A 27883-nucleotide genomic window follows, 5' to 3' on the forward strand; every position below is an offset into this window, starting at 1 on the left:
TTGGGTTTGGACTATTTTTCTTAAATAAAATAAAGCTGGGAAAACTAAATTTGTTACAAGTTGTTATTTTCAATGTTATTTTTATGGCTTCCCATGTCAAACAGGATGGACATTGGGCATTTTATTTCTTTTTATAGCTCACATTAGTCTACATTGCAAATAGTGTTTTTTTGTGGATGGAAAGAGCGCAGCATATATTTTTGATCCAGTCCAAGGACTTGAACAAAATTAATTCACTCCTTGTACTTCAGCCCCAGCTCTTCCCTGCTTCCCTGCTATCAAAATCCTCCCCGGCTTTAGATTTCACAGGACTTTACCAGGTTTCAAGTAACAAAAAAATAGCCTATTGATTGGCTGGTTTCCGCGTGAATAATTAATGAGTATGAGAAGAGCATATATAGTATCATTTCTTTCTAACAGAAAAATTGTGCTATTTTGAAAGTCAGTTTGACTAAAATATTCTGTGCAAATCTCATGCATAATAGTGACATGAATAAATTATCTCTGTGATTGACGTCTGAAGCCACTAAAATGGATGGAGGTTGAACTCAGATAAAATTTTTATTTTTGCTTTGAAAGAGCGCGCCATGTTTTAAAAAGGGTTTAGCGGAGGATTTATTATTTTAACGAATTTTCAAGTCTATTTTTAAAGTGTTTTGAACAAAATGAGATTCATTTTAAAGATGATTCATTGCGCATATCTCATATGAAGTTAGTTAAATTATCTCCGTGATTGACGTCTGAAGCCAATAAAGTGTTTGAAGGTTGAGCTTATTTTGTTTCCACTTTGAAAGAGCGCGGTCTTGTTTCAAAGTGTCCGGCAAGCTTAGCCTTTATTTAATTTAGACAAATTTTCAGGCCTATTTAATTCGAATGAAGTGTTTTGACCAAAATATGCTTAGTTTTGACGATTCTGTTGAAATAAAAGGTTCGTCATACGAGCGATCGCTGTGTTTTACACCAATTTTGTATAGTCACGCGACAAACACAGCTGCAAAAGACATGAAAAACTTTGTTGGAAATTTCCTAAACGGAAGCCCAAAACCCAGACAAGGTCGCATAACTTTGAAAATGGGTGTAAGGTGCACCCCTACCATAGATACGACCCCTGCACCCCTCCCCAAGATATCGATCTGCCCCTGTGTTTAAGGTTAACATGCGGCAATTCATATTCTATTTGCAGCCGCAACTCGTCTTTCAGTTTTTTCCTCAGCAACTTATCTAACATAAATCTTTCGGTTTCTTAATGATTTGCAGCACACACAAAAAAAAAAAAAAAAAAAAAATCGATTCCACTTTGCCATACCCCCGAGACATCCGCAGAGCTGGGGCGTCGTATGGACTTCGGACCTGACGGCGATTAAATCCTTCTGCCCTTGGGTGTACGAATTACGCAAGAAAATATTCTAGCCGAAGCATCAGGGGAGAGACCAGCCGGCCCCCAGACCATATCGGCTAATCCCTTGCATCTCTGCCACGCACGGAAACGGTTGAAAAAATACTGTTAAAAAGTCTAGTCTATTCGGTGCATTGTTTTCACGGCTATTGTTATGCTGATTTACCTGGAACCGTGGTCCAGTGGAAAAAACTTGGGCTTAATTCCATGAGAGCAAGTCAAGTCCGGTTGGGCGAAGTTAGTACCTGGATGGGTGACCATCCTGAAGGATTCCTTCTAAAAAAATGCTTTTTGTGTTTAATATTTATTCAGCAGCAACTCATTTCTTGCTGCATGTCCCTTTCTGCCACAGTAAAAACAAAAAGATAAAAATAAAATAAAATAGACTAACATGTTCAAATACCTATCGTTCATCGCTATCCCCCGATCCTGCAATAATCCCGTATCCCGAAGCTCCAGACGAGGGTTTCTCAAAATAATGAATGCCAAGTCCAAACACAAAAAAAACAATACTTGAGAGGAAAAAAAAAAAAAAAAAATTGCATTCAAAGTTTATTTCGGCACAGAATATATATATACGTTCAAACATCGCTATCCCGCAAGGATCCCGTATCCCGAAGCCCTAGACGCGTTTCTAAATGCCACGTTGCGCGCATGCGTAGATGCATAAATTTCCAGTCAACACAGAAACTTCCAAAAAGATGAATTTTTTCGGTGGAATAAAGTCCGTTTTAGGCAGCCCAGCGGCTGGAAATCAGCCTTCTCCTCACGAAACGGTTAGTATAGTTCCTCCTCTACTCCCTCTAGCCCTCTTTGTAGTAATCATGTTGAATTGAGCTTATTCTTTATGCGTTTTCGTTGATCAAAGGTCGAAAGACTCTGCGATAGAGTGTCGTCTTCAACGTTACTTGAAGATAGGAGAGATGCTGTAAGAGCTTTAAAATCCCTCTCAAAGGTAAAGAACAAACTATTGAACCATAATTCTAACATATCCAGGTACAAAACAACATCAAAATACCCAGAATCAGAGCTCTTTTTGAAAAAATCAAAATTGTACATCCGACTCCAGTTGCAGACAGACAAAAATAATAATTTAAGATTCTGTATATTTGTATTATTCTAGATTATTTACGTTTATAAAGCTTTAAAACAAGTATTTAATTAGCAGGAGATGTGTTGAGAAAATTATTATCTCCTATGTGGGTTAAATAAACACTATCCTGTAGCTTGGGTACCAACAATATTGTATATAAGACATGGTATTAAAGCGAAATTTGTTTGTACCCAGGCTAGACCATAATGCATTGTGATCACTATATATTATTATCTCATAAATCTCCTATAACTAGGGTATACAATCACGTACTTTATGACCAGCCAACATGTGGAGCTTGATTACAGGGCTGTCAACTCTCCCGGATAAACTGGGAGTCTCCAGATTTTGGACCGTATCTCGCGGTCTCCATATTAGAGTCTCAAATCTCCCGGATAATCCCCGAAGCTGACCATTTCTTGTGAGACTTGACTTTCACAACCATAAAATTCCAATTATTTTGTGTTGTTTGTGTTATTTTACATTGCTAACAAAATCAAAACAATTCTCATAAACTGTTCTTGCAAGCAGGCCATTGTAATATAAGCGATAATCTGATTGGTCAGAAATAAACCAATCACATCGAATGTTACGAAGCAAAAGACGTCTTTTTGCACGCTTTTTTTGTCCCTTTCCTATATCAATTCTCCAGATTTGAATATCTCGGGGGTTGACAGCCCTGTGATTATCTCCCAACTGTCGGCCAATGCATGGTCAACACTTGGCCAACACATTGCCAATATACTGGCTGTGTTTTCGCTAGGACAATTTAAACTAGCTTAAATAAAACACCCAGAATAAGGCAAAGTTAAACTACCTAGCAAGATGGTTTAAATTGTCCTACGAAATAAATGGGCCAATCACAGAGTTATTCTTGAAAGGTGGTTGTCGGATTAAAACACCACCAGGAATTTTACGCAACTTAACATTTCCAGTGAAAACACAGCCACTGATTCCACAACACTTCTGCAACACCTATCTACAATCGTTTTGCATGTTTATGCATCCATCTATTTTACCATCTCCCAACTGTCAGCCAATGCATGGTCAACACTTGGCCAATGCATTGCCAATACTGATTCCCTAACACAACACCAATCTACGATTGTTTTGTATGTTTATGCATCGTTTCACCTATACTATAAATTCCTTGTTAAAAGCTAGAGTTATAAGCTCACTAGTTTGCTAACTCAAATATCCTTCAAGTTGATGGCATTCTGTATTGTGAGATTCAGAATGACATTCAATCCACCCTCCCCCACCTTCCCAACCCATTTAAAACCTTTTACAAATGAGTATTTAAACACAGGGCTTATAACTACAATACAATACAATACAAGTTTATTTGCTCATATTTCAAAATTTGTTACAAAATTGCCGAAGGAACATATAAAAACAATACAATTAGGATCTTACATGTTTATTCCAGTTCTAGAGGATTATACAGTGTACATGTAGGTCTACACAAATCATATCTTGACCTTTTAAAGCTCACAAAATAATATCATCATCAATTGTCTCACCCTTTGGGGATTCCATTTTGGTAATTCAATCTCATCTTTTATCATATTGTATGGTATTTCCAGAAATTCAGGCTGGAAGTTGGAACACAGTCGATGGAGATACTGATAGGTGTCCTACAGACTGAAAGGTAAGTCAACACACACACACAGACAAGGCTGCAAGTATGTTTTTCTATAAGGCTGTTATATGTCAGATCAGGGACATGGGTTTTAAAAACCTGACATACAGCTAGTCTGGTCTGACAAAAGTTTCTGTCAATAATGCAACTGGGGGGGAGGGGGGAGCCAGGGGAAAAAACATGTTTACAGCTACAGGTATGTCATATGTCAGATCAGGGACAAGGGTTAACCTGACATAGAGCCAGTCTGGTTTGACAAAAGCTTCTGTCAATTATACAACCGGGGGGGAAGGGACCCAGGGAAAAAAACAGGTTTATGTCCTATGCGCCCATGGTAATTTTGTCAGGTCAAATAGCTGCAGAAAGAACAAGCAGACGCTACGTGAATTTGATTTAATAGACCTTATTCGTGGTGTGACAATGTTTTCCCAATTGAACGGGACAAACTTCTGGGGGAATGAAGAGCTATTGTTTTGCAACTCGTCAGGATATCATCATTATTCCTTTCGTATCCTTTGGGATACTCATGAATTTTTCGAAGAGTAAAAACAAAAGAAAATGAATCCCCTGGAAGTTCGTCACGCTGAATTGGGAAAACATTGTCACACCACGAATAAGGTCTATTGAATTAGATTTTTAAAAAGGAAGGAAAGCCAGAGAGCCCAGAGAAAAAATCCCAAAGCAAGGAGAGAACCAACAAACGACTCTACTGTACTGTATGATGCCAAGCCCAGGATTCAAACCTAGGTTGCATTGGTGAGGGGCAATACATTAGCAGCACACATCACTGGACCTTAATAATGAACCAATCAGTTACCAACCCATTTCCTTGTTTATGATAACTATTATTGATTTGGTAGAAACGACACAGAAATAGTTGGTATGGCATTGGAGACTCTCTGTAACATCATGTCCACAGATCCTGAGATGCAAGGTATGGTTGGTACAATGCAATCGTTTTTATCAAGGATTTTATATGTTGACTTTCACCATCCATTGTATAAATATAATATTTAAAGTTCTTCTGTACATCCTTCTTTCCTTCAATCTTTCCTCTCTTTCTTCCTTCCTTCCTTCCTTCGTTCCTTTCTTCCTTTGTTCCTTCCTTCCTTCCTTCGTTCCTTCCTTCCTTCCTTTGTTCCTTCCTTCCTTCCTTCGTTCCTTTCTTCCTTCCTTCCTTCCTTCCTTCCTTCCTTCCTTCCTTCCTTCCTTCCTTTCTTTCTTTCTTTCTTTTTTTCTTTCTTTTTTTTCTTTCTTTTTTCTTTCTTTCTTCCTTCCTTCCTTCCTTCCTTTCTTCCTTTATTTAAGTTACATAAAATTCAGTGAAATAAGTTGTTAGACTTTTATACAATTTTTATTTTCATGAACAAGCAATTCAAATCAGTGTTGTTTTTGTTTTTCATTTGCAGATGGACAAACACCAAATAAAAATGGACCAACACAGTCTGACTCAGACGTTGGCCTTCAGTTCACAGAAATCTTCATTAAAAATTCAGATAATGTAACTCTGCTGTTAGGAATACTAGAGGTATGGAGCTGCTTTCCTAAATAACCTGAATTGTTTTCCTCCTCAGACCCTCCCCACCCCTTGGAAATTTCAATCCCCCTCCATGGGAGAGGTATGGATATTTTCTGGTACTACACAATATATCCTCCTCAGACCCTCCCCACCCCTTGGAAATGCCAACTCTAATTTGTTTATTTTCCATTACAGGAATATGATTTTCATGTGCGATGGCCAACAGTCAAACTTCTTACCATGCTTCTCACAAACAAGCCGTAAGTTATTTAATGTTTTTCTCACTCGATGTTAAAATCAGCATGTGAGTTGTGTATATAATATTTGAGTGTAGTAAGGAGTGTGTATGGAGGATACACGGCCCCACAAGCTTCTAGCTTTAAGGCCTACCGTGTTTTTTATTTTATTATTTACTCTGATTCCCAGTCACATGCAACCAGCTGAGACCTAAATCACAAACAAAAATTGAGTTTTGGTGGACGTCAATCAAAAGAGTTTCTTAAACATGTCTAAGGATTCCGACTCTGAATTTCAAATGCTTAACTACAAAGCTATCGGTATTGACTTATCTGATCTTGAAGAAGCTCAAACCATAGTCATAGCACATAGCGATAGCTTTGCAGTCAAGCGTTTGAGATTCAGAGCTGGAAATCTGTGACTTTTTTGAGAAAATATACCCAGAGCAAGAAGTTCACGGCAACAAGAAGAATGAGATAAGGACAATGGTTTCAGCCCTGGTATACATTTAGAAACCAATAGGAAAGATAGTAATGATAAAAGGGTAAATTATGCACCGTGAAAAGATGAAAAAAAACTGACGTTTCAGATGCTAGTCCTTCATTGGAGTAAAAGAGGCAATAGAAAAGATAGGACCCTTTTGATTGATGTCCACCCAAATTCAATTTTTCATTTGTAATGAAGGTCTAGTTGGTTGTGTGTGGCTGGGAATCACAGTAATTTGATTTCAATAATCATAGAACATTTACCAACAGCTCTCTATTCTTGCAGGAACCTTCTCCAACAGTGCATTCTCATCAGTCCCATGGGTAAGATAAAGAAATTGTATGTGTCTTATTAAGAAGAGCTAACTAGCTAAAAACTAGTGTTAACTGTGTCGGTGTTTCTAATGAAACAGTAATGATAAAAGGGTAAATTTTACACCGTGAAAAAATGAAAAAACTTACTGAAGATTCGGGCGCTAGTCCTTCGTGTGTCTTATTAACTCGGGCCGGACAGAAAAATATTTGGCTTGGGGCCATGCCGTACAGGCAATGATTGTAAATATCTGTATTAATATTATTTAAAAATATCATTTGCCTTAGGCTCAGTGAATATAAGGGATATTATTTACTGGGACGCTAGTCTTTGAGCAGCGAGGTAAAATAATATTCCTAGATATTTACTTTGCCCTGAGGCTTTTAATTGTTTTATTATTTTTAGCACAAGTGAATATGATAAATTATGGAGAGAGAATTTTTAAAAAAAGTTTTATTACTTCTGCAAGCAGTACAGATCAACAAACAAGCGTACACATAAGACTTAAATTGTGACCAATGAGCGAGCTGGATTTATTATATTCACTTGTGTAATATACTGTACTAATATCAATTATTATAATGATAATAATATATATAATATGATATAATTATTTGAATACAAAACAAAATTCATATGTACATAATAAAACTAAAAAAGAGTATTTATATAGCGCATCCTGAGAGCCTCGATGCGCTTTACAATAAGATAATTAAAAATAAAATTAATATCTATAAATATGTACTAATAATGAGAAATATATACACACACAAGAGCATACACACATAATAAGCACATAAAAACATGTATATACATGCGCATACACAATACATAATGCTGTTAATAAAAACGTTGGCCAGCCACTTGGCCTCAGACGTGATATGACACGTCCCATGTTTGACATTCTTGTTTGTCCTCGGCTTATGACAGGTGTATCTAGACTAATGGACCTTCTGTCAGACAGTAGAGAGATTATAAGAAATGAGGTGAGTAAGCTGCAGTCCAGCACAGTCTTCTTTAGAAAATAACTATTATTGCATCCTGATTGGTTGAGTGTGTGCTTATCTTGAGAGCACGCAACGTGTCTGCATGCTCTTTATTTTGTCATTCCTATCCAAAATACCAGCTATTCTAGTTTGTATTTTCATAAAAGAAACATAAGGCTCGTTTGCTGTGAACTGTGTGGAGTTATAAAGTGCTTGGGGATTGGCAGAACACTCGAGAAGTGTTGAGGAACACTGCATTACATGTCATGCTTCTCTTGTCTTCATTGTCTTGCGTTGTGCACAAAATTTTCTATTTCTTTATTCATCTCCACCTACGGCAGTCCAATACCTTGTTGTTCTAAAACGTTTCTTGTTTCTTCTATATAAGAAATTCAAAGCTGGCCATTTTATTTATTCACTCACTCACTCACTCACTCACTCACGCACTCACTCACTCACTCACTCACTTAGTTATTTATTTATTTATTTATTTCACAGGGTCTTTTGCTGCTGATTCAGCTCACAAGATCAAATGCTGCCATTCAGGTGAGTTACACCACATAAAATGGCAATTAGCGAAAGGGCTAATTTATCACTGATAACAACAACAACATCAACAACAACAACCACAACAACAATAATAATAACATTTTAAAAAAAAATAACTTACAAATTTCTTTGCGCTGATTGGTTATTTTTTATCATCAATAAGAGGACAGACAGATAAAGCTGACATCAACGAGCACGCGCTCTTTCTGTTGGTTGTTTTGATCGCTAAAAATGAGAAGTTTTTATCGTTTTTGTTATTGTAAGAAATAGACATCAGTTTTTTATGTGTCTTTCCTCTTATTGACAATAAATTTCGTCATCGCATTGTCAAAGTAGTATGCAGATCCATTCGGTTCGTGGATCCACAATACTTTGATAGTGTGATGATGCAATTTATCATCAATAAGAGGACAGACACATAAAAAACTGATGTCTAGTTGTGAAATTTATCCTTATAAAAATTCCTGATCAGCTGGACATAAAACAGCTGGTATACTGGTGATCGGCAATAGCTACTGTCATGTGTCTTTCACACTAGCATGTCCATTTTTCTCCCTCCCCCCATCCCACTCCCCATGATCACCACACTGGACTCTTCACTAACCACCCCACCCTCGACAGTCACCAGCTTTAGAAATATCCACCCCGGTCTAGATTTGTCAATGATCCCTTATATTCTTTTACCCCAAATCTCCAGCTCTGTTTGATTGCTAATGAAATCTTGAATCCAATCTTCACTTCAGAAAATTGTTGCATTTGAGAATGCTTTTGACAGACTATTAGAAATCATAGCAGAAGAGGGCTACAGCGATGGAGGTAAACCTGAAAAAACAAACTCTATAATAGGCTGTAATTGCTGTTTTTGATTGAAAATGGACTCTGGAGTTTTCTCATTGTAGATCACTTGTTCTTCCCTTGAGAATAATATTCTTTGTTTGAATTGTATCCATATTTTTCTGTGTTTCTTGGAAAGTCTTGTTACTACTTTGATTAGAAACTACTTCAATGATGCGGCGGATAATCTTGAATCACAAGGCATTGTGTGTAATCCAGGGGACAAATATACAAAGCTTTGTTACAGTAATGATGAAGAAATAAATTTTTAAAAATGGACAGTTCCACAACTGAGCAAATTATCAAAAAGATGATTTGTGGGGTCGTCATTTATAAGTTTTTTTGAATATGTCTCAAATTAATGGGTTTTTGTTTGTATTTAGCAAATTATTGTAGTAAAGAGAGAAAAAAGTTAATATAGTGAAATTTCTTACTCCATGCATAGGGCCATTTCATTTTCATTAAGTTCTAATTATGATAATTTTCCCTTTTTCCCCTTGAACATTCTGTTAGGTATCGTCGTTGAAGACTGCCTTCATTTGATGAATAATCTTCTGAAAGATAATGTTTCTAACCAGAATTTCTTTAGAGAAGGAAGGTAAGAAGTATACATGTAGGAAAATGCACAATCTCGAGTACAATTTGGAATTTATAGGTAATAGGTACGAGTGATGTTTTGAAAGTTAAAAAATTGGACGAGCCTTTAGTTGAATACAATTTGAAAATTTTCAAAACATCACGAGTTTCTATAAATTCCGAATTATACAAGAAGATTGTGCAATTTTTTGTTTATAATACACTCAAAAAAATTGAGCAACTTAATAATTTGGGACTTTACAATTTGGGATTTAATTGTACTCCTCTTGTCCAATCAGAATTGAGTAATTTTGTAAGAGTGTATTACAAGTAAATTAATTATTATTGAATTTTTCGAAACCTGAAAATTTTTTTATAGCAAAATATGTTTTAAGCCTAGATTTTTGCCATAACAGGGTTAATTTTTCTCTATTGTATCTCAAGAAATAGACCACTTGGAGCTTATAATCAATCAATTCATGAGTTACAGGAGTCCACTACCATGTTGAATGTTGTGAAGATTATTAATTTTATTGAATATTAAATATAATTTTTATTTTTGTAGCTTTATTCAGAGGTTTACTCCCTTCTTTGAAATGTCAGCATTAGCAATGCAAGGTAATGTGTAGACCTACACTTTAAATAGAACCATATTGTGTACTGTACATGTAGTTCCAGAATTATCCATACCCCCCCCCCCCCTCCAGCTTTATTCAGAGGTTTACTCCCTTTTTGAAATGTCGGCCTTAGCAATTCAAGGTATTGTGTAGACCTAAATAGAACCATATTTCCAGAAATTATCAATACCTCATAGGGGGGTCAGAGAAAGAACAAAGTTACAGAGTTTGTATGAAAGAAAATTGGAATTTCTGGGGGTAGATGGTAGGTGGGTCTTTAAGAAAATTCTCTGGGGGGTGGGGGGGGGGGGTAATGAATAATTTTTGGAACTACATAGTAAGCATGCTCTGATTGGTCGAGAACTGTGGTGTATTATTATTGTGGAGCAATTGCTGACGCCTTCTGCACTTATGCAGCAAAATTGCATAAAGAACTTCTCCACATTTGTTTTAGACAGTGTATAAAGAACAGAATAAATAATGCCTGCAAATAAAAAATAATCTATTATAACATTTAAAATAAAAATAAATGTATCCACTTTATTTATGCCTCAATGTATTTAGCTCTTCAGAGCTAATTGGGGAGACATATTAGAAACTGAAATAGATAAATATAAACATAATACTGCTAGAAGATTCCAACTGGCAGAGGCAAACCAGTTGGCTATTTACAAGCATGGTTGAGAAACTGAATCTGAACTAATCAGGAATCAGGACAAATACAGTCTCAGCTAGTGGCCAGAGTGGGACTCGAACCTGGCACCACCGAATGCGAGACTGATGCTACGACCACTCGACCATGCTGCCTCCTTTTTTTAACAACACAAGCCGCAGTTTGACATAGGTCTAATACGCCTCATTCTGGGGTTGGGCTTTGGGGTAAAAGTATTGGGGATGTTCGTCAGATCTCTTAGACTCTGAAGATGACTTCCGCTCAGGTTGTCGAAACGTCAGTCACATCAAACAGTCCTTCTCAGGACTACATCCACCCAGATGATCATAATACTTCAATTAACATATCTCTTAGGGTCAAAAATAGTTATTTGGTGTCTTTTAGGCTGTTGAAATTGAAATTTATGATTTCAGCATATCTTGGCATCTTTTAAGGTATCTCTTAGGGGTTAAAAGTCGTCCTATCACATTCCTTTTTAAAAGACAAATTTTGTTTGATATCTTAAAGGGGTATTTTTGGAAATTTCCGACAAGCATAACTGATACTTTTAGCCCAGAGTACCCCCTGGGACCCCTACCTTCTTCCACCACTTGCACACACACTAATAAATTATATATTAATATTCATGCTTTTTTATTTCAGGTGATAGTGAAACTGGTTGGTCAGAGCAAAAAGTATCTAATGTCCAGCATATGCTTAAGGTACACTATTGAATAAAGAAAAAACACACACAAGTGCTATGTGCAGTTATAAAGCACATGTCGGATATTGTCAGAGCATGAGAGAAATGTTAGCATACATAGCAAAGTGCTTCTTGACACTTTTCGAGTGTTCTCACAGCACAGCAAGGTAGTATACTGAAGATATAACTAGCTAAAAACTAGTGTGAGCTGCGTCGGTGTTTCTAATGAAACAGTAATGATAAAAAGGTCAATTTTATACCGTGAAAAGATGAAAAAACTTACTGACGTTTCGGACGCTAGTCCTTCGTCGGAGTAAAAAAAAGAAGTAAACTCCTAGGCAGACGTTCTTTGGGTCTACCACGTAATGTTTCATTGTTTCGTGGGGATTGAAAGGTTGTGAGACAGACACGAAGAACATCTGCCTAGGAAGCTATGGGGAAGTGGTCTGAAATGGGAAAATATTATGCAAGCTAAGGACATGTTTTGCATGTGAAATTAATTACTAGGTCCACACAATTATAGTCTTTTATTCCTTTGGTTTGTTGAGGTTGTGACCAGATCTCATATCACGTCCACAACTTATTTTTTAGTGGGTCCAGACCTTAAGAGTGCAACTACATCAACCAAGCCCACCCAGACAAAATTTTATACAAATTAGCCAATCACGATTGAGTATTTAAGCAATTTAAGGTTCTAGAATCTGCACAAATTTTTACATTCTTCCCTTTAAGAGCATATATTTTATTTTATATGTGGAGTGAACAAAGGACATTAAACTTCAGAATTTGTCACCATTCATCTGTTATTTGGCATCAAAAATGTGATTTGTGAATTTGATTTAAAAATTTTTTGGTGGCCTTGGATAAAGTACAAGAACAGCTGTTTACATGAAAAGGCCTTTTGCAATAGATGGACACTTGATTGTTACTGGATGGCAAAAAAAATTGGATTTCCTTTATTTAAAGATTTTTTGTTGTATCACTAATGTCGTATCCAAAACCTTTTCAAAAATACTTTTCCCTCCTAATAAGATACTTTCGATTTCAAGATACGAAGCAGTTTAAAGTTTGTTTGCCATCCAGCAGAGCCTTCCCAAAGAGACCTTGAGCTGAATTGATTCGTTAGTAAAGTCATATATCAGCATGTGACTGCTTGTTGCAAAAGGCTCATTATTTATCTCTGATTTTATTTCATTGACATCGTATTTGTGATGATATAAAGTATGTCCACATTTATCGTTAGGTCGTAAGGATTCTGGTTTCACCTGATAATCCTCAGCAGGCGACTACTAGCGCACAGAAAATAATGAATCAATCAGGTGAGATAATGAATGTGTGTCACTTGTGATATTTGTTTCCATGCATTTATCCATCCATCCAACCCTCCAATCTATTGTCCATGTGTCGATCCATAAATCCATCCTTCTATCCCTCCATCCTGCCACTCATCCATCCATCCCTCCGTCCATATCTCCGTCCGTCCATCCATCCATCCATCCATCCATCCATCCATCCATCCATCCATCCATCCATCCATCCATCCATCCATCCATCCATCAATTCATTTATCAATCTATTCATTCCTTCATCCATTCGTTTATCTTTCGTTCCTTGTTTGAAATTTTCTCCCTTTGCTAATTTTCATGGAGCCTTAATCTAGACACAGACAAATGATTTTCTTTTTGATTTCCCCAGGATTACTAAAGCTGCTGTGTGGTATCTTGATGGCTAGTGGAATTCCAGCTGATATTCTTACAGAGGTATGTTAGATTATTAACTAATATTATTATGGGAAGCATGATATGGTAAATTATCAAGACCAAGGCAGTGTTCTCTGCCGAAGCCATAGGCTGAGGCGGACAAAACGGCAGAGCTCTTGGTAATTTACGATATCATGTGAAAATCAATTATTGTTTTATTATAATTTTGTAAACTGAGAATCAAAATTTCGTTCTGCTTTCAAAGAAATAGCCAGAGGCGTAGCCACAAATTTCTGATTGGTCTGGATTTCGATAGCCTGCGTGCAGCCGGAGTTTTGTCTTGTATAGTAACAGCCAGTTAGAGGCCGGCTGCAAGCAGGCTAGATTTCGAGGTTTTTCAGTTTTTCTTATTTTTTTAATTATTTTTCTTATTTTTCCCCCCGAAAGTTAGTCCGGTTGAAACCAGACCAACGGTACCGGTGGCTACGGCCCTGATAGCAAACATATTTCAATCCCTGTTGTGACGTTGAATGAACTTGACATGATAAATGCAGGAAAAGCTACAGAAAATACTGTCATTTATCATGTCAAGTTCCCACGACATCAGGGATTGGCTGAGGGCTCTCGGCCAATGAGAAGCGAGATAGTGAGTAAAATGTATTAAGATAACAGTTTATGTGGTATGTCGTCATAGACAATCAATGCCGTATCTGAAGTCATTAGAGGGTTCCCTGCAAATCAAGATTACTTCTCTCAAGTCAATGCTCCATCAGATCCACCAAGGTTAGTCCCAATCAATGAATATATCATCGCTATAACTATTGAATTCACCTTTTGAGCGCTAGCCGTCACATGGTATAAATCATGTTGGATTGTGGTACGGTCACCAAGAAGTTTTCTACTAGCTTTATCTGTTGTATCACAACGTGGGACAATCACAACAGAACTAGGCTCCAAACTAGGTGAAAGCCCAAAGAATTAGAATTTCGTAGTTGATTTTTGAGGAGGGAGGAAAACCGGAGAACCCGGAGAAAAACCCTCGAAGAACAGGAGAGAACCAACAAACAACTCTACTCACATACGACATAGAGATCGGCAGGACTCAAACTCGGGCCGCATTGGTGAGAGACGGTGCATTAGCAGCGCACGCCACCGGTGCTTCTTGTTTTGACATTGTTCTCCAAATGTACTGATATCGAACACTTGCCAGTAATTTCTGCTGATGTCATAGATAAAATTTTGACTCCCATGACTGAGAACCCACTGTACCTCTGTTCCAAGAAACAAGCAGAGACCAAAATTCAAAATGGAAATTCAATTTATATCAGCCTGCTATGATACTTAGGGCTTGAGTTGCTCAGGGTTAGCCTCGTTATGTGTAAAATATTCACGTGTTCCAGTGAAGGTCCGTGGAATTTCAAAGTGTTTGTATTGTTGACGGTGTGCACTCTACTTTATCGTTGGTATTTGTGAATATTTAGACACTGATACAAGGCTAAGCCTGAGTAAATGAGTCTGTAATCAAGGAACACAGCGGTAATTTGGAATTCGAAAAGGGTCTATTTGATTTACAGAGTAACAAATGTAATATGATTGATCTACAGGCCTGCCATTGTTGTTCTCTTGATGTCCATGATAAATGAAAAACAGCCGTTCAGCTTGAGATGTGCTGTACTCTACTGTTTTCAAGTATGTCAAAAATTATTGTTCAAAAGTATCTTAGAGCATATAGAGTATATTTCGTAATGACGTCATGGTTTGTGTACATCGGCTAAAATGATAGGAATTTAGGATAAATTTAAGCTTAATTCTCTTCTTTCGAGATATTTAGCGTAATATTTAGTTGTTCTTGCCTTCACCAGCTCATAAACCAAATTTCATTGTGATTTAAGATGTGTTTTTGTCATTCCATTCCCCTCCAGCGACCATGATCCCTAGCGTTAAAACAATAGTTTGTTTTGATGTGACGTCATTATGAAATAGGGCAAATAATGCTCGGCCACTTTTACCTACACATTACACGGGCACAGTACACCTCCCATTTTATATATGTTTACAATCACCACTCACCATACGGGGCTCTTCCGTGAGGTTCCCTCCACACGCACTACCACTACATTCTATATTTACAATATACAACACTCAACTCACATGTTGATTTTTACGGAGGGAGGAAGTCCGGAGAACCTGGAGAAAACCCTCGTGGCAAGGGAGAGAACAACACATCAGACAAACTCAACTCACATATGATCCAGTCTGAGCCAGTGCTCATTTTTTTGTTTAATGGAACTTGCACCTAAGTCAATAGACTTATTTTGGCAATAGCTTTTTCCTACTTCCTATTACTCATCATTCTCTTGAGTATCATTTTTTGTTTAATGGTTGCACATGAGAAGACACATGAATATAGATACAACTCAAACAAAGAATATTTTTCTCAAGAGAATCATACGTGGTCTGAAATGAAACAATTATTGCAGCTAAACTAAGCTAATCCATCTCGGTTTTGACACTTATTTTTCTCTATTTTTACTGTTTTTTAAAGTGCTATTTGTACAAGAACGAAGAAGGTCAAAGCCAAATTGTATCAACACTTCTCCCGTCCTCTGCAGATGTTGGTAAGTTTATAATAGGATTTAATCAAAAAAACCCTTACAGTCACTTAGAAAACAGCTACAAAAACCCTTACACTAGTCTTAGAAAACAGATTGATGGGTTGCAAGCATTCCCAAGAGAGTTAAAAGACAAAAACATGGCGGCCATTGTGGTACCGTTAACAATGGATGCTAATGAGAAATCTTTCGTTAAATGGTACCAACATGGCCGCGATGACGTTACGTGCAAACGAAGAATACAAACACCCTGAATCGATAGTTCAGTTTTCTTTCAAGTCAGTCTACAGAATATTTTGGAAACTTTGTTCTTAATTATTTCTTTATTCTACAGCAGCTTCAGTATCAGCGGGGCAGTTGTTATGCGCTGGGCTGTTTAGGTAAGGACTTTTGAAGACATAGAATACAAGCGGGTACAGGTACAGTGTGCGAATATAAAGCAGGGGGGATTGGCAGAACACAAGAGAAGTGTAACCAACTGAGCGGTGAACACGGTGCGCAAACTGGCCCTAAGTATTTTTTGAGCTTGAAAGAACAAAGCAAACATGGAGTTAAAGCAAAATTGTTGTTATTCTACCGTTCTATATTTCTGCTTCCTGTAGCCATTATATTTTAGTCAAAAGAAACCAGAAAAATATGCAAAAGTTGGGTTACAGTGGCCTGGGAATAAGGGCCGGCGGCAAAACAGCTAAACGCGCTGTGATTGGCTTAAACAAAATTCACTGCTCAGCTCGTGGTAAGAGAGGAATGCTTCTGGACACTTCTTGAGTGTTCTGCCAGTCCCCGCTTGCTTTATGACTTCACACAGCACAACAATCATGTTTTTTATTCCTTTCATAAAATATACAAATAACAGTAATATTGTTATTTTGGATACAATTGATGCGATAGAAAGCGAGTACCAGTGCTCTTTGCTTTCATAAAACATGGGCCCCCAACCAATCGGAAAGCAAGACATATTGCATTAGTTTTTTTTATAAAGCCTAACAGTGACTCGACATTGAATTGACGTTGCATCAAGGGCTACTAAGGAACAGACCATTAGAGTTTTTTTTGGGGGGGGGGGGGGGAGGCCTCATGGCTGTGCAGGAATTATTTTTGGACATAATTTGGATTTTTTTCTGGCACTTTTCTTATGCATGATTTTTTTTCACTCTTTAAAGCTGTTCTCAAATTTGTTTTTGGTTTTTGCCTAACCCCCCCCCCCCCCCCCCAAATCTAATGGTCCGTCCCTAACTAGGGTTCCTTGATCTCCATGCATTTGAAACTTTCTCTAGATATTTGAAATTTGTAGCCAGGATTGATCACAGTAGTTTTTTTTTACACTAAAGTTGTGAGTTCAGACCGAAATGTCTGTACAAAGGTTTGTAACAAATAAGCCAGTGTGTTAAATTCGAATTTTGCTCGAGGTGATATACATCAAATTGAAATATGACGACCAATTTGAATAACTATTGTTGTGGAAATACTAGCCTCTCATACATTAGAAAGCACTTTTATAAGTTTACATGTGAACACGAGGCTAATCCCTCCAGGGCCCGGTTGTACGAAGCCTGGATAGAGCTATCCGACGGATAAATCTTATCTAGTGGATAAATTTATTGGATAACAGCATCGACTTATCCTCTGGATAAGGATTTATCCGCCGGATAGCGCTATCCAGGCTTCGTACAACCAGGCCCAGAACGATAGCTATTCAAATGTACCAAATTGAGCTGATCCAGTATATCAAGCAGCTTATGCAGCTGCAAATTTTAAGACGCAGAAAAAAACATTCAAAAGAAAAGATATTCAAAATTTTCGGTTCACCGTATTTCGATTTGGTGTACGCTGACATTGATTTTCCATCAAATATTATTATATAGTTAGGATAGTACGCACGCACTGATTGGTCGAGAGCTGTGCTTTATTAGTGAACGAAACACAGTGCTGACGCCATCCGCGCGTGCGAAGTGCTGCTAGATCTTGCCACCATCTTTCTCCTTGCGTAAATAAATTCAATAATGTAATAATAATTAGTAACTATATAATAAAACGAATGAAACAGCTTTTTCCGTGCACCGTTCAGTAATAAAGCACTTATGAAGCGCCGTAAGCACTCAACAAGTGTGAGAAGCACTTGTCTACGGCTCGTACTTCTCCTTACGCTTCTTTCGTGCTTACGCCAATTCTTGCGTGCCTTATTTTTTGAACGGAGCACGCAGTGGCGGATCTAGGGGTGGGTTTTGGGGGTTGCAACTCCCCCCCCCCCCCCCTTGAGAGCCATCGTGATTTTTTAAATTTTCATGACAACACCAACAGCATCGCGAGTTTTATTAAAACAGGGGTGCCGAACACATTTCGCTCGCCTTTTTTTCTATACGCCGTGTGTGGGACCTGAAACAACCATGCTCGCCTGCAGCAAATAATCGTCTCCCTAACCCTTTGGTCTGCTATATCTCTTCACCACCTTAATCAATGCTACAACCCCCCCTTTGAAAAAATCCTGCATCCGCCCCTGGCACGGAAAAAGCTGTTTTATTTGTTAATTATAAACAGATAATCAAAGAATTATTTTTCTTCATATTTTGTTAGTCCCAACCCTGTATCTAACTGGTGTGCTGCAGTGGCATTGTCTCACTGTCTAAAGGGCAACCCAACACAGAAAGAACAGCTCTTGAGAGTACAATTAGCTACTAGTCTAGGTAATTATGTACATCATTTCATGCAATCATTTTCCTTCTAAATTACAAACCTAAATAGGCCCTTTGCAGCTCCAGTAAACACGTGCTGATTAATTCACTGAGAACAAGTGAATGAACATTTTGATTCCCATGGGCAAAATATACTGGTGAGCCAATGAAATTTCTACAACCTGTTTCGAGAGATCGTAATAAAACTACATTTCGTAACACACTGGTTACACATCGTTTCATTCAGTTCTTTACAAGTAGCTAAAAAGAATCACCAATTCAAAATAAAAACAAAGATTTTGCTCTCAAGAACAGACACGTGACGGTTAACTAACTGCAACGAGCCTATTGTGTAGGTTTTACAGTGCGAATCGAAAAACCGTGGGCACCTAAAATATTCTAGGAATGTTCTATTCTTCTTTGGCCAATCAGAATTGACTTTCTAACCACACGATAACGGAAAGATAACATAACTCTTCTGATTGGCTATTGAACATTCTTGAAATATTTCTAGGTGCCCATGGATTTTTGATTCGCTCTGTAATGTGTCAGGTTTTAATGGCTGTGCTTTAAGGTTTTTCACCAGGTTCTCTGGGTTCTCTGGTTTTCCTCCCTCCGCAAAAATTCCACTTCTAAAATTTTGATTCGACCTTAGGAGATATTCTCGGTGGTGTTAATGTCTTTTAGTAAAATTTGATTAGCAGTCTATCACCAATGCTGTATTCTGATTGGATGAGCTACTAATAGGCTGTAAGTTATAACCTACTAGTAGCGAAAAGTGCGGCTTTGAAAGCCAAAAAATTGAATTTAACTTTAATTCAAGACTTGTTTGCATCTAAATATTTGACTGACTAGTTGGATTTGACTAAAACAATTAGTCCTCTCATCCTTGTGGCCTATGAGTCAATAGCCCATTCGTGCTAGAGGACTAATAATTTGTTAAATAACTCCTTTCAAACTATAATGCAGAAAAAAATAGTTGAAAGTAACTGCATCTTACGATTAGTTCTTTCTTGTCATGTACTTACTACGGATCTCACCGAACTGTGGCGACACGTCAAAAATACCACACCCTAATTCGTCCAGTAAGGTATTCACTGTAATACATGTAACAAAAGTAGGCGTGTCAGTAGACGAATTAGGGTGTGGTAGTGAGACAAATTTTTGACGTGTCGCCACAGTTCGGTGAGATCCGTAGTAGGCATCTAAAAATCTGATTGGCTAGTATTGTGCCAAGCTGAGAAAGTTTTTAGTCTTCTGTGATTGGCTGAAAAATGCCAGGTGTTCCTGTACATGTCTTGCTGTAAGACTTACTTGAGATGTAACGTTTAAAACCCTGATTTTGTTTTTGTCTTAAAAATTCATTTCTTTTTTTAAATTTTTTTAGGGAATCCACCGGTTTCACTTCTTCAACAGTGTACAAACATTCTTGCACAGGTTTGTATAGCATGCTATGCTTCTTCGTACTTTCCTTACCGAATGCACGAACGAACGAACGAACGAACGAACGAACGAACGAACGAACGAACGAACGAACGAACGAACGAACGAACGAACGAACGAACGAACGAACGAACGCACGCACGCACGCACGCAGGCAGGAAGGAAGGAAGGAAGGAAGGAAGGAAGGAAGGAAGGAAGGAAGGAAGGAAGGAAGGAAGGAAGGAAGGAAGGAAGTAAGGAAGGAAGGAAGGAAGTGGATCGATGGATGGATGGATGGATGGGATGGGATGGATGGATGGATGGATAAAATAAATTTGGTAACGATCCTGGGTCACATTGGTAAGAGGCAAGTGCACTCACCACAAACCTTATTCGTTGCATTTTTCTCCAGGGAGGTGTTATCCAAACTAGAGTAGGCCTGCTGGTGTTGCTGTGTTCCTGGCTGTCTAACTGTCCTATAGCTGTTGCTCATTTCCTACATAATTCAGCCAACGTGCCATACGTATCCTTACAGTATGAAATCAATATAGAGAACCAGATTTGAGTTTATGGTTACTGCAGCTTTCGATATTCTGCGAACTCTGAAATTTCAAAAGCTTGTTGTGAAATAGGTTTTTATCTGCCGCCAGTCAAGAACATAAAAGGTACCAACTGATTATTTTTGATTGACAGCAGCGAAAAAACAAATTTCAGCGTGCAGCGTGCAACTTGTAGCTACAGAGTTTGCAGAATATGGAAAACCGTAGTGATTGCATTGACCGATTTAGAGGGCAATCATTCACAAATCCAGGATTTTAAAAAACAGCGGTTTTAGAAACTCTATTTCCTGCATTTTGACGACAAACAATGATTTTGATAAATTTCATTCTAGTGCGTGAATGGCTTCAAAAGGGGGGTCTAATGGAATCCCCTTCTATTTTGGGATTAGTTGGATTATTTAAACATTAAATATTGGAAATTGATAAAAAATGCATCTTGTAGTTATATGAACCCCCTATGTCAGTGAACTCCTTCACTGAGGCGGCAGCCATCTTGAATTGCAAGGCATTATGGGTCACAGCTGCGAGCTACGTGCTGGAATTTAGTTTTTTTCTGCAGTCTAGACTAATCAGTCAGTACCTTTTGTTTCCTTTTCATTGGCGGCAGCAAAAAACCAAATTCCAACGGGCAAATTGCAAGTACAGTCGTACGTTTTTGAAAATAGCTGTAAGTTTGGTTCTCATGAACATTGTAAGTTCAGAAATGGAAATTGAAAAGGATTTGAAATTTTAAATTTTCTTGCGCTTGTGTTTGTACTTTTTTATCTGTGCTGTTTTTCCTTAACTAATCTCAGCTGATGGCACAAGTGGAATCCCATGGAGAGGAAAGAGAGAGGCTTGTGGGATACCTGTGTGGGCTTCTGTTGGGACTCTGTTTGGCTTTTAATGATGACTCTGTTGACAAATTTAAAAAGTGAGATTTCTGGTTTTTTGTTTTTTGTTTAATTTGAATACTCCAGTTTCGAGTTCTCTGTTGCTCAGGATTAGCCTTGATTTTGTGTGTAATATTCATGTTTTCCAGTCAAGGTCCGTGGAATTTCAAAGTGTTTGTATTGTTGAAGTTGTGCATTCTTTACTTTACTGTTGGTATTTGTGAATATTTGAACACTGATACGAGGCTAATCCTGTGTAAATGAGTTTGTAGTCAAGGAACACAGCAGTGATGTGGAACTCGGGAATGGCTGTCTATTGTTTATATTGAATATATATTCATTCAAGTTTTGAATTTATATTCATTAGATGAAGATGAAGTGATGGCATCAAACGAATTTCATTTTGTTCATATTACTCTTTTCTTTCATCCCATTTAGTCATCTTTAATCTTTTTATGTTTATCCATCTATAGTTCATACATTCCCACATATATAATTTGTTTGTTCATTTCATTCAATCCAATCCCCTCCACTTTCCAACATCATCCATCTATTCATCTGTCCCTTTGATTTATTCATCCATCTATACACCCATCATCCATCCATCCATTCATCCATCCATCCATCCCATGCATCCCATGCATCCATCCATTCATCCATCCATCCCATCCATCCATCCATCCATCCCATCCATCCATCCCATTGCATTAATTCAATTTCATTCTTTCATCCATTTTATCTCACTCATTTACATTCTGTTTTTTATTCCAGAGATGATCTTAGATTGTTAATAAACAAGAGAATAGGATTAGATAATCTATTGGAGAAGATTGGTTATATATCTAAATCTGAATACTTTACTGCTGCTGTCAAATCACCAGAGGTACTGTCTGTCTGCCTGCCTGTATTGGGGGAAGGGGGAAGAAGGAAGGGGGAAGGAGAAAGAAGGAAGGGGGAAGGAGAAAGGGGGAAGAAGGAAGGGGGAAGAAGGAAGGTGGAAGGAGAAAGGGGGAAGGAGAAAGGGGGAAGAAGGAAGGAGGGAGGAGGGAGGGGGAAGGAAGCAGCAGTAAGGGGGACTCGCGATCGATGCCGTATATTTGCGGGTTTTACCCGGGGAATTACGAACGCGGGTACAGCAGATTTACGGGAATTCCGCGGTGTGTCCTTACTGCTGCTCTGTTGGGTACTGCAAACGAAGTATAAAATACGTCCTATATAATGGATACCATCAAAAGTATCAAGAACAAGACTGTGCGCAAACTCAGAACCCAGGTTTTGGACAGGTTAGACGCAGACTTTGCCTTTACGACATTTATGGAAGGTAATACGGATGAGACTATGACGCAGGAAAGAGCAGAACAGATAATCGACCTAATGCCCGAGGGTAATTACCGTTTGGAGTTGACCTTTATAAAGTATCTGGACGGGGAATGGATTATTGAAAGGGGCCGCAATCCCATTAGAGCGTCTGGTAAAAAGAACCTGTTCGTCTTAAGTAAGGCTACCAACCCGGGAGCATTAGAAGGAATTGACATGTTATTCTATGAGGTTGCTTACCCTGTTACAGTGGTAATTTACGGGGCGTATGAAATGCCCACGCCAGATGTAAAGAAGTTACAACCAATGCGACATCCTGGTAACTGTGTTGGTAAGCTAGTCCGGGAATTCTTTGAAGATGCTTCCCGTGGTGGTAAGTTAACCTTAAAGCGCCGAGAAGCCATTCGAAAGTGGGAGCATTCTACCCGCAAGACTGGAGGAACCATAGCCAATATTAAGAAGTTGGAAGTGGCATTAGAGCGGCGTATACACGTTAAAGATATCACAGACGGGTTTATTTACTCTGGGACTCACAAATATGGAGGTAGAGGAGCTCCTATTGTTATCTACCAACATAATGGGCACGCTTGGCGGGAACTAAGGTTTCCTAAGAAGGTTAAGACCTCAGTCTACAAAGTATCTCCGTTAGCAGACTTCGTTCATGAGAATTCCATCTGGTTAATGGACGCAGAAGGTAGGCAATTTATGACACAAGACGGTACTTTGTATAGACCCGAAATGGAACAGCTGAAGATAGACAGCGTTTGTGAAGACCTGGGTGAAGATTTTCCAGAAGTATTAAGTTCTCGTTCCCTGGACTTCTTAGCCGCAAAGAAGCGTAATGGCTGGAAGCCGACTCCTAGCGACCTTCCAATTCCAAAAGCCTGCATAGAACATGGTCACGGAGGTCTTTGGAATATGGAATACGACGAGGACGAGTATGTCTCGCTGGATATGAAACATTGTTACCCTGCGTCTTTCAAAGGCCTAGGAGATTGTAAAGAGTATTATGACCGTTACGGACATCCGGGCAGCCAATTCTTTAGGGTAGCTTTGGATGGTACGTACGATGCCCCAGCAACAGGATTCGTTAGATTGACCAGCTGGAAGCTAAAGGAGGGATTACATCCCATAATTTACGCGTGGTATGGGAAGCATCTGCAAGAAAAGGAATGGATCCCTGTGCCGCTATTAAAGTTCCTTGAAGAACGGAAACTCCTTACGTACGCTGCTCATGAGGCAATATTATGTCGTCGGGAGTTTACCAAATGGCTGCCAGAAGACAATGCTACCGCCCGCATAGTTATTGGTAAGTTCACTCAGGGCGCAAAGGAAGGGGAGAAGCACATGCAACGCCGCTTAATCACAGATAAAGGAGAATTAAGCTTCCTCGTGCAACGAGCTCACGACCAAGGTTCAATGGTGTCAGTAGAGAAGTGGGATCATTTCACAGATTCCCTGCAACAATGGAATGCCTTGTGTTACTATCAAGACCACAGACCGCAGTATTACCATCTGCGTGCTAGCATGTTAGCTTACGCCCACATTAATCTCTTAGCGATGTTGCTGCGGTTTGACAAGGAAGACATTCCAAGAGTAGCTACTGACTCTTTGTACGTCAAACCTGCAGTGCTTGAAAAGATGCAAGAGTTCTACACCGACGACGAATTAGCAGAAAGCGGGCAATGGAGGGTCAAGGACGAAGAGATAAAGGCCTGGCGAGCAAGAGTAACCTACGACGGTAATCATACTAAAGGAACGGTAACCCCGACTGAGGAACCATTACCAAGTGTCACAGACCCCATTTCTTACCACCGCTTCTCTTATCTTTACGGAACAGGAGGCAGTGGTAAGACTACCAGAGTCCTGCAACTATTCCCTAAAGTAACCGTATTAACTCCTACACATCGTTTAGAACGCGAACTCACCGCTATGGGCTTTGAAGCACAAACTTACCATAGTTTCTTTCGTTGGAATGGCACTAAATGGGTCCCAGAAGCTATTCATGATATTCCTCCTGTGATCTTATGGGATGAAATCTGTACTGTGCCCTTAGAAATCCTAAAAGAGTTCGTAGACTTCCTAAAAGGTAAGTGCCAGGTAATCTTCGCAGGAGATCCTTGCCAGCCACCCCCAATAGCAGGGGAAATGCCCCACGAATGGTTAAAAGGAATGGTAGATTACGCAGAGGAAATTAACACCGATTACCGTAGCAAGGATCAAGTAAGGAACCTCAAAGCGGAACTAAGGGGCCTTACAGACGCTCAGCAATGTAAGTACTCCGTAAGAGAGTACGAGCCAAGTCCTATGAGGAATTCTTACAGGCCTGGAACCCCAAAGATGTTGTCTTAAGTAGTAAGCGTGCTTCTCAGGCCCGTATTCAAAAAGATCTGTTAAATATTCACCGCGAAAGATTCCCCACTAATCTCGTACCCGTTTGCTATAAGCCCCGAGATACCAGAATGCAGAAAAGAGACGTACGGGTACCTGGCACTGACATTACTTTAGAGAACGCAGTTACCCACGATAAAGCCTGGGTGCAAATGAAAGACGTAGAAAGGATTACTTCCCACCCCGATTGGAGACTTGGTTACTGCATGACGGTACATAGTGCCCAGGGATTAACCGTAAAAGAAACGATGTGGATCATAGACCAGCGTTTGTGTTGGAGTAACTTAATTTACACCGCCGTAAGCCGCGTAGAATACGCCAAGCAATTGAAAAGAGCTTGGGGTCCGCAACTGCGTTACGATAAGACCCCAGAAGACGTAGCCAAAGAGAACATTACGAAGAAACTCCTTCGCTACAAGCGCCACGACGAAGAAAAAAATATGACGTTCGACCTCTGCGTGGACGACGTCTATAAGAAAGGGGCAAGGTGTGCCAAATGTAACATACCTCTACTATGGAGGTTTGACCCGAATGACGATCAGCAGTTCTCCGTGGATCGTATCAACAACAAACGCGGGCATTGCAGAGGTAACGTAAGACTGACATGCCTAGAGTGTAATCGGGCGCGCGGTGCTGCGCTACTCTGAGTCTTTGGGGACTATGAGCAGCTCTTCCATGACAAATCCACGACTTGGGCCATTTAGGTAATACAACACGGGTTGCCCTTCCTTGGTGACGGACTTTGAAATCTCATACGTTTCCAAAGACCAGTTAGGATCCGTGGCTCTCTTACTGCCACCTTCGAGTTCCCCCGGCTGATAGAGGTATCTGACCACTATGTTGCGGGGGTAGCTTTTTTTCCTTCAGTCCGACCGCCCTCGAACTTCTGACGTAGGACTTGTGTTCCACGTGTTTCTTTTTATGGCATCCCTGGGTTTTATTCCCGTAGCCCTGGCCGCCTCGTTGTTCAAAGCCGCGATGACCTGGGGGAGCCTCTGAGTCCATTCCCTGTTGCGTTTGGAGGGATCTTCCAGCTCTTTCCAATACTGGTACCCAAAGAGACGCTCGGCCAAGGTTTTATTAAATCTTTCGACGATGCTCTGACCCCTGTGGTACTCAGCTTCGGCTCTCCTAATTTTAGTGCTGTGGTCTTTCAGGGTCTTAGTAACCACGCCCATGAACTCTGTCCCCGCATCCACTTGCAGCAGCTTAGGCCATTTCAAGACGCGCTTATAAATCCTACCTAGGGCTTCTGCGACTTCCCCAGAATCCTTGCTGGTTATGGGTTCGGCGTCCTTGTATCTGCTTGCGATATCAACTACGGTCAAAGCGTATTTATAGGTCTTTCTTCTCACCTTATCGTGCGGTAAGAAAGCAAATCCGCCTGATGAACTTCATTGGGGGCATTTACGGTGAAGCTGGGTCTGGGAATGTACTTGGGCACGGGAAGATAGACCTGCCAGAGGGTTTGTTTTTTTAACCAGTTCTTAGCCGTTTCTTCTGATACCCTGGCCGCGGTCGCGAGTTTTTAATAGCTGACGCTCCTTTCCAATAGCCTTCAGGCCCATAGTAAATCCTTTTAAGTTTGTCCTCTACGCGGCCCATTATATGAATAGAATCGCGCTTCGCTTGATTCAAGCGAAGGATAGGACGAGATTGATCTTACGTCCGTTAAAATCCACCGTCTTTCCGTCCACTTTAATGGTGATGTTTATGCTTTCCACCAAATTAGACAAGTCATAGCTCAAAGAAATGGGAGTGTATTCTACTGGGTCAAATGGATTACCCTTAGGTAGAAACTTGGACATAAGAGAAGACTTTTCTTCATTGTTGTAACTATGGACTAAATCGCAATAGACTTCGTAAGAGGATGCGACTTTCCATTTCACATCATATGTACTGCCGCTATTTAATCGTGGTACTAGTAAGACCCAGGAGTTCTACCAATGAACTGTCCTTCAAATTAGCGCTTCCACTATTTTTCTTGAACTTCATTTCATGGGGTAATCCTGTGGTAAGAGTAATCCATGCTTTGCTAGCTCCTTAGCCAGTGTTATGGGGGTGTAATGGGAATCTGGTATTTTGGTTTGGTGCGGAAGTTCCGATGACAAAGCCATTAATTAAATTATACCAAGAATGTACAAAGAGCAACTAACCAACCGAAACCCTTTCCGCGCGGATGGGAGGATTCAGACAAGTGGTAAAGTCATTCTTGTCGCTTTCCAAAAAGACGATCATTATATTAGATACGCCAAGGCCACGCCTCCTGCCAGCCCTGCGACTCCTACGAAGACCAACTCACTATTTTTTTGTTTCTTAGAAGGCTGGTAGTAATTCTTAAAGTCAGGCTTCTTTAACGCCACTGTGGGATGCGCTTGCAGCATAAAGTTTAAAGGCGTAGTCTGTATTTCGAAGTTCTTATCCGCCTGCTATCCGCCGCACTGTCTTGGTAGTTCTTGTCCAACCAATCCCGGTAGGCTTGTCTCTTCTTATTCCAAGCTCCACGTCCTTGATATTGCTCCAGCGCTAAGTCGTGTCTTTTCCTTTCGGCGTTAGATTCTGCGTTTCTATCACCCGCCTAACTAAGTTTTATCCAGATATCTAACCACCATAATTAGCCCCTTGTAAATGCTAAAGCTGCAATAACTCCACCTGCGACTAAGCATAACCATTATTGTTAGGGCGGTAAAATTTCCTTTCTTAGGTAATCCTTTTAGCATTATACCCGCCACGCA

General features: G+C 39.4%; 1 protein-coding gene and 1 long non-coding RNA gene across 3 annotated transcripts in view; one reads left to right on the forward strand and one right to left on the reverse strand.

Annotated features, from left to right (window-relative positions):
* The first annotated feature begins 2079 nt into the window (after positions 1–2079).
* The window catches only part of LOC116292308 (general vesicular transport factor p115), a 66292-nt gene continuing 40488 nt past the window's right edge, over positions 2080–27883 (forward strand). The window contains exons 1-24 of one of the 2 annotated variants that reach the window (XM_089029021.1): positions 2080–2172; positions 2265–2351; positions 4076–4140; positions 4992–5065; positions 5541–5659; positions 5846–5910; positions 6659–6696; positions 7616–7671; positions 8170–8217; positions 8964–9036; positions 9568–9652; positions 10196–10248; positions 11563–11621; positions 12846–12921; positions 13298–13362; positions 13997–14085; positions 14907–14991; positions 15848–15920; positions 16249–16294; positions 18489–18598; positions 19974–20023; positions 20421–20531; positions 21363–21481; positions 22212–22323. In XM_089029021.1, coding sequence (XP_088885147.1) covers positions 2098–2172; positions 2265–2351; positions 4076–4140; positions 4992–5065; positions 5541–5659; positions 5846–5910; positions 6659–6696; positions 7616–7671; positions 8170–8217; positions 8964–9036; positions 9568–9652; positions 10196–10248; positions 11563–11621; positions 12846–12921; positions 13298–13362; positions 13997–14085; positions 14907–14991; positions 15848–15920; positions 16249–16294; positions 18489–18598; positions 19974–20023; positions 20421–20531; positions 21363–21481; positions 22212–22323 — 1833 coding nt within the window. In that variant the 5' untranslated portion in view covers positions 2080–2097. The remainder of the gene's footprint in view (positions 2173–2264; positions 2352–4075; positions 4141–4991; positions 5066–5540; positions 5660–5845; positions 5911–6658; positions 6697–7615; positions 7672–8169; positions 8218–8963; positions 9037–9567; positions 9653–10195; positions 10249–11562; positions 11622–12845; positions 12922–13297; positions 13363–13996; positions 14086–14906; positions 14992–15847; positions 15921–16248; positions 16295–18488; positions 18599–19973; positions 20024–20420; positions 20532–21362; positions 21482–22211; positions 22324–27883) is intronic. The other variant, XM_089029022.1, reaches the window with a different exon arrangement.
* LOC148911765 (uncharacterized) lies at positions 17803–20508 on the reverse strand. Its single transcript, XR_016119571.1, has 2 exons — positions 20390–20508; positions 17803–17896 (listed from the first exon to the last, which is right to left on the reverse strand). It is a non-coding gene; the product is annotated as an uncharacterized LOC148911765 (long non-coding RNA).

Source organism: Actinia tenebrosa, unplaced genomic scaffold (genome assembly GCF_029948245.1).
Source record: "Actinia tenebrosa isolate PJP-AT-01 unplaced genomic scaffold, QUT_ActTen_1.0 PGA_scaffold13__45_contigs__length_12533684, whole genome shotgun sequence".
NCBI lineage: Eukaryota > Metazoa > Cnidaria > Anthozoa > Actiniaria > Actiniidae > Actinia > Actinia tenebrosa.